The sequence below is a fragment of the Genypterus blacodes genome, unplaced genomic scaffold (assembly GCF_046128005.1).
Source record: "Genypterus blacodes isolate CSIRO-AG114 ecotype Tasmania unplaced genomic scaffold, CSIRO-AGI_Gbla_v1 ptg000438l_1, whole genome shotgun sequence".
NCBI lineage: Eukaryota > Metazoa > Chordata > Actinopteri > Ophidiiformes > Ophidiidae > Genypterus > Genypterus blacodes.
In genome coordinates, this window is record NW_027467208.1 from 4,671,514 (window position 1) to 4,678,337 (window position 6,824).

Sequence of the window (6,824 nt, forward strand, 5' to 3'; positions counted from 1 at the left end):
CGCACGGAGACGCAGGTGTCCTTCAAAATGTCACTGTGTGTGTGTGTGTGCGTGTGTGTGTTTATGTGTGTGTGTTGGATGATGATGGAGAGGTTGATGACAAATGACAACGGAATGAGGATTGCGGGGGGAAACGGAGCCAATCTGGCACAGACTGGCACGCTAGAGGGAGGAGTGGGAGGGGCCTATGTGCTCATGGCAGGCCCCTCAACCGAGCTGTGAATACAGAGGGAACAGCCGGCGCACACACACACACACACACACACACACACACACACACACACACACACACACACACACACACACACACACACACACACACACACACACACACACACACACACACACACACACACACACACACACACACACACACACACGAATAATTCTACGCTTTACCACCTGAATGGCGTACCTGCTTTGTTGTACGTCCTTCTGTGTCCGAGCGAGTGTCTGCGTATATGTGTGTCTTTTGGAGAGAATGATTACGTCTCAAAGGTTAAGTGGGGTCAGGCGGCTCTAAAGGGCGATCCCACATCCATTTTTGTCCAGATGGAAAGTTATTAGCAGAGGAAGAGCGAGGATGAGGAGAGGCGATTCTCAGACAGGGGGGCAAATTGCTGCACGTCGGGGGATGGATGTATGTGAGCCGAAATGTGTGTGTGTGTGTGTGTGTGTGTGTGTGTGTGTGTGTGTGTGTGTGTGTGTGTGTGTGTGTGTGTGTGTGTGTGTGTGTGTGTGTGTAAAACCCTTACATGACACACTCGCAACCACACACACACATCAAGTCTTTCTACTTTCGGTTTTCGGCTTATCGAGACAATATTAAAGCAGCACAAGATCACTTTTAGAGCCCCCTAGTGTTGTGTGAATGTAATTGCATGCCTTTAGTCAACATTTTGCCAGGTTTGACTTTTGTTTTATAGCAAAAACAATCCGCACAGGGCCAGAACCAGAGCAGAACCCTGGACCAAACTCACATACCCATTACTCTGATATATATACTGTTTAAATATATATGTTAAGTAATTATAATGTCGGTTAAAAGAAAGCACAAAGATAATTTATGTTTTACGACTTATTTGCTGCATATTTTGTTGTGGTGCCGAGTTTGTTGGCTCTCTCGTTGCTCCAAGTTACTTTACAAATCAAAAACTAAACCCTAACTTCATGTTATATGCTGTGTACGTTTTAAACGTCAGTAGAACGGCGCCTCTCGCTCCCGCCGCTGCATCAGAGAGACGCAGGGAATCGTTTTGATCCACGCATTCCAATTTGTCCGAGGAGTCTCGACGGAGGCGAGGAGAGGAATGAAGCCGTCACGTCGGGGGAAGACGGAGAGAGTTAGCGGCGTGATTAACCTCCATGCCAACCTTCGCCAACTTTGATGCACGCATTGGTGCACGCCAGAGTTAATTTACGAGTAGAAGACAGAGAAGAGGTAGAAATGAAGAGAAGACGAGATGAGAGGACGACAGCAGCTTGTCACGATGTGGCAGGTTTATACCAGGAGTCAGTCTGTGGCCCAAAGCTCCTCATTATCATCTTCTTCCTCCTCCTCCTCCTCATCATCACCCCCCCCCCCCCTCCATCTCATTAACCTGCATTTCCATCCCTGCATATTAACTCCTCCTGCTCTCCATCTTAACATTTCACCGCCATCGTTGCAGAGTCGTCTCCCCCCACACCACTTCGCCCTTGTGTGTGTGTGTGTGTGTGTGTGTGTCTGTGTGTGTGTGTGTGTGTGTGTGTGTGTGTGTGTGTGTGTGTGTGTGTGTGTGTGTGTGTGTGTGTGTGTGTGTGTGTGTGTGTGTGTGTGTGTGTGTGTGTGTTTTAAATCACCTTCAGCTTTTACAAGTCGTACTCTAATGCAGAGCGACTAACAATAAGTAGAAGTCTGGCAGCTCTTTTTTCCAGAGTGATGCTCTTTTTCCACCTCCTTACCTCCCAACGCTTTGATCTCCCTCTATAACTTTAATATCCTGCACTTCCTTCCTTCCCTCCTTCCTTGCCTGCTTCCTTGAGGAATGAGGTGAATGCTTGGCGTCCCTCCAGCTCACATACTCAATAACCCTGGGACATTTTAATGGTGCCTTCTGCATGCATGTGTGTAGATGGATGTCCCTTGGAGTTGTTTCTACTTTGATATCAGAGTGTGTGTGTGTGTGTGTGTGTGTGTGTGTGTGTGTGTGTGTGTGTGTGTGTGTGTGTGTGTGTGTGTGTTGGGCCCACTTGTTGGATGGCCAGCCGGCTAAATAAATACATCAGATGCTGAGATCAAAAGAACGCATTTGTCTTTCTCCCAGGCAGAAAGTGAATTATTCAAAATGAAAGCTGGAGGGATTGAGAGAGGGAAAGAGAGAGAGAGGGAGAGGGAGGGAAGGGGGGGAGATGGAGGGAGGGAAGGAGGGAGGGACGGAGGGAGGGAGACCGACCAGATGGGCAGGGGTGGCACCAAGCCAGTGAGAGCTGTAGAGAGGAGAAAGTGTGATAAAAGTGAGAAGGGGAAATGATGGGAAGTCTGAGAGCGGAGATGGAATAGTGGGCGGTGACAGAGAGGGGGAGAGAGAGAGAGAGAGAAGGAGAGACAGAGAGAGAGACGCAAACCAGAGGGAGAGAAGCCAAGAGAGGGAAAGAAAAGGGAAAGAGTCAAAGATGGAAATGCAGGCCAAGAGAGTTAAGGGACAATACGAGCTGTGAGGAGAGAGGAGAAGGAAGAAGAAGAGGAAGAAGAACACAACAGAGGGAGAGACTTCAGAAACATATGATTGAGCACTGGGGCCAAATCCTGAGCACACATGAACACACACACACACACAATATTTCCCGAGCCTCCCCACAGCAGATTTGCGCCCTTTAACCTGACTCACCCTGTCTCACCCCCTTGCCACATGGTCTCTTTGCAGGGGAGAGGAAGAAACGAGCGAAGAAGATGAGGGGAGAGAGAGGAGAGCGAGGGAGAGGAATAAAGAGAGAAGGAAGGAGGGAGAGAAGGAGGGAGGGAGGGAGAGAGAGAGCGATATCAAAGGTGTTGGAGGAAGCCATAAAGCACTGCTGGGATCGGCGGGACAGAAATTAAGTGCACACTTCTTTGGCAGCGGAGGAAGCGTGCGGAGGGTAAATGGGCAGGAGGGGGGAGGGAGGGGGGGATAAAGAGAGGCGTGCTGTAAATTATAGAGGCAAGGAGCGAGGGAGGGAAGGAGGGAAGGAGGGAGAGCAAGTAGGAAGAAAGCGCTGGGTGGTGAATGTGCAGCGAACGGCATTGTGGAGCAACAAACAGAGATAATAAGAGAATCTGCTGAAGGCACGCAGCATACTCAGTAATTACACGCAAAGAGCAGCCTGCTTTAATTAGAACAGGATGGAACTCATGAGACACACACACACACACACACACACACACACCAGCAGCATAAACATATTTGCGAGGTGAATTATTGCATCGTTTGCTCTCCGTGGCTCCGTTCCTGCAGGCGTTGGCCTCACGTGACGAGACTGTGTGTGTGTGTGTGTGTGCGTGGGTGTGTGTGTGTGTGTGTGTGTGTGTGTGTGTGTGTGTGTGTGTGTGTGTGTGTGTGTGTGTGTGTGTGTGTATTTAGTTAGTACTTCTGGGAGCTCAGTGTTACTGTAAGTACTCCACCGTGTGTAGTAATGTGGCGTGTGTGTGTGTGTGTGTGTGTGTGTGTGTGGTGATAATCCTCCTCTGTGATGCAGATCGCTACCTGCTCACAGCCTTATCAGTGCCTCCTCGCCGGCTACTCGATAGTATTGACGGGGCGGGACGAGATGCTCACTGCACACACACACACACATACACACACAGAAACACACACGCTCTCGGTTACTTACACAGTTAGAGCCGTGAGTAAACAAGACACAGTCACGCGGCGGCATTTACGCCGACGACTCGCCGCTGTAGCCGTGATTCATGGTTCCACACCAGCAGGTTGCGCATGTCTCCTACACACACAGACACACACACACACACACTCATACGTGATGCTACAATGTGTACATGCAGATATACAAATCCCCTCTCGCTGTGTTTCCATTACGCAAACAGGCAAAATGAGCGAGTTGTGTGCCTGTGAGTGTGTGTGTGTGTGTGTGTGTGTGTGTGTTCAAGGAGAGAGCGGTCCCAGCGCAATTCCTCAGTTTAGCGGAGCATTACGGCTGATCAATAGCTCTGGTGCGGTGGGAGAAGTCACGGCTGGAGCTGCATATTCCGCAAGATTACAGAGGAATGTAGAGAAGGAGTGTGAGTGTGTGTGTGTGTGTGTGTGTGTGTGTGTGTCTGTGTGTGTGTGTGTGTTGGGGGACAGGACAGGTCCAAGTTTACGGTAATTGATCACAGTTGACCACAATAAACTGAACTGATGGAAGCTGAAGCCATGATTCTGTCGCTCTCTCTCATCTTCATCACTTGTGAAGGAAGCTGTTCCGTCGTCGCCGTCATCTTCCTCGCCGCCCGACATTTCCTCAGAGTTTCATTTGGAGTTAAGCATTGTTCCTGCCCTTTGTTCTGGTCCTGAACCTGCTAAACAATCTAATCTCTCCCATTTTCATCCTGACTTCATCTCCCGTTGCTCTTCTCTGGATCTGCCATCCTCCTCCTCCTCCTCCGCCACACTTTGCTTCCATTATCGCCTCACGTCCACCCGGCCCTCCTCTCACTTAACATGGCTCCTCATACTTTTTGGTCTCCATTTAGCCTACTCAACTCTTTCCATTGCATCCCTCTTGCTCTCTCCCTCTCTCTCTCTCTCCCTCTCTCTCTCTCCCTCCCTCTCTCCCTCTCTCTCCACTTCTCTTTCATCTCTTCTCTCCCCACTCTTGTCTTTCTTTCTCCATTCCTCTGTTTATCCTGATCGATCCATTTGAAGAATTGGCAGGTGAGCTGGACAGGATCAATACTTTGATACTTTCTATGCTCTCTGCTGTGTGTGTGTGTGTGTGTGTGCGCGCGCTGATGGCTCTGTCACTTAAATTCATGGTGCCTTGAACACTGAACATTGAAAAAAAATATTTCTCACTCTCTCCCTCTCAAATACACACACACACACACACACACACACAGGCAATACAGAAGCTCATTCTCTCCCTCTCAAATACACACACACACACACACACACACACACACACACACACACACACACACACACACAGGCAATACAGAAGCTCATTACCAATAATGCCAATCAACTTCACCCTCATCAAAATCAGCAACAATTTCAGTCCTACTAAATTTCAAATGCTCAGCGTCCACACACATACACACACAAACACACACATCCAATCCTGCTCCGTCTCTGCTTTGCGTCACAGCGGCAACACCACCATGCCACCCACTGGTTTACGTGTGTGTGTGTGTGTGTGTGTGTGTGTGCGCAGGATGGTATGCAAATGTAAGAGGTGAGGGCTGTTGTGTTAAACAATGCACAAGGCCATCTGATTAAGGCGTACATTAGTCATCTGGTTCTCACACACACACACATCTACACACACAAAGCAATTCAGACTGCAGGTTCACGTCCCACATGCCAATACAAGCAGTGTGACTCGCAGCAGCTCAAAGCTCCTGCGTCTCTCTTCTATCGACCTCTTCCTCCCTCCTATCCATCTTTGTATTCTCTAACAGAAGCTCATTTCCTTCCTCTTCCTGTTTCCAGGCGTTCAAAACCCGATCCGCCCCTTTCTCTCCCTCTTTCCTCTCCCATCTATATCTTTCCCACGCCATCACTTCATCCGTCCTCTTACCTTCACAGCTGCTGTGTCCCTCCTCGTAGCCGGCGCTGCAGCTGCACTTCCCGATGGGCACCAGCCACTCCCCCTCGGCGCTGCAGTGCATCCTGGGAGGGCTGTCGGCGTCCACCTCGGAGTTGTTGACGCAGGCGCCGCGCACCTCTACCAGCGTGGCGAAGGAGGCCTCGGCCACGGTGTCGGGGAACACGGCCAGGTTCTGGACGGTGGCCAGGCAGCGCTTGTAGTACACGCGCACGGCCACCAGGGCCACGCAGGCGCCCACGTCCTGGAACGCCAGGTGGAAGCCCTTGCGGTTGAGGTGGCCGATCTCGCGCACCTCCGTGTTCAGCTTCATCTTCCGCTCGCCCAGGTCGCCCTGCGTGAAGCTCTCGTCGGCGGCGATGGTGTCGATCTTGGTGTAGCGGTCCTCGCGGGTCACGCCGCGCAGGTCCCGGTCCGACTCCACGTACAGGAGGTTGAAGGTCTCCTTGCAGGTGCCCGCCACGCCGGGGATGCTGTTGCAGTCGCGCAGGGTGAACTGCAGCTCCACGAAGATGCGTTGGCCGCCGCGCCGCGCCACCCAGCCCGTCTGCAGCCAGTTGTTCTGCTGCGTGGGCTCCATCACGTTGCAGACCTGGTACGTCCGGATCGGCTTGTACTTTTCATCCACACCACTTATCTCCTCCCACTGTGGAGAGACAGGGGGGGGGGGGGGGGGGGGGGGGGCGACGGCACAGTTGAGAGACACGGACAACAGGGAGTGAAGTGACAACATGAGGGAGTGGGAGGAGAAGAGAAGTAACAAAGTGGGTGGGAGGCAACGCGGCGGAAAACAGAGAGATTACAGCCGGAGCAGGTTAACAGCCTAATGACACAGTCTGATGAGTGTGTGTGTGTGTGTGTGTGTGTGTGTCTGTGTCTGTGTGTGTGTGGGCAGCTGGATAAACACAAAAACAACTAAAAACAACAACATTGGCTCCTTAATGAAATCATACTTTTTCGAAAATGACAAACTGGGCATGGAATCAGGAGAGGAGAGAGAGGAGAGAGCCATCAATCAAATTGTGGGCGGAGTTATGATC

General features: G+C 51.0%; 1 protein-coding gene across 4 annotated transcripts in view; it reads right to left on the minus strand.

The window, feature by feature from the left end:
• The window catches only part of epha10 (EPH receptor A10), a 65,691-nt gene extending 59,312 nt beyond the window's left edge, over positions 1-6,379 (minus strand). For all 4 annotated transcript variants that reach the window (XM_076139626.1, XM_076139627.1, XM_076139624.1 and 1 more), the window contains exon 1: positions 5,758-6,379. In XM_076139626.1, the coding sequence (XP_075995741.1) occupies positions 5,758-6,364 (607 nt within the window). In that variant the 5' untranslated portion in view covers positions 6,365-6,379. The remainder of the gene's footprint in view (positions 1-5,757) is intronic.
• Positions 6,380-6,824: the final 445 nt, after the last annotated feature.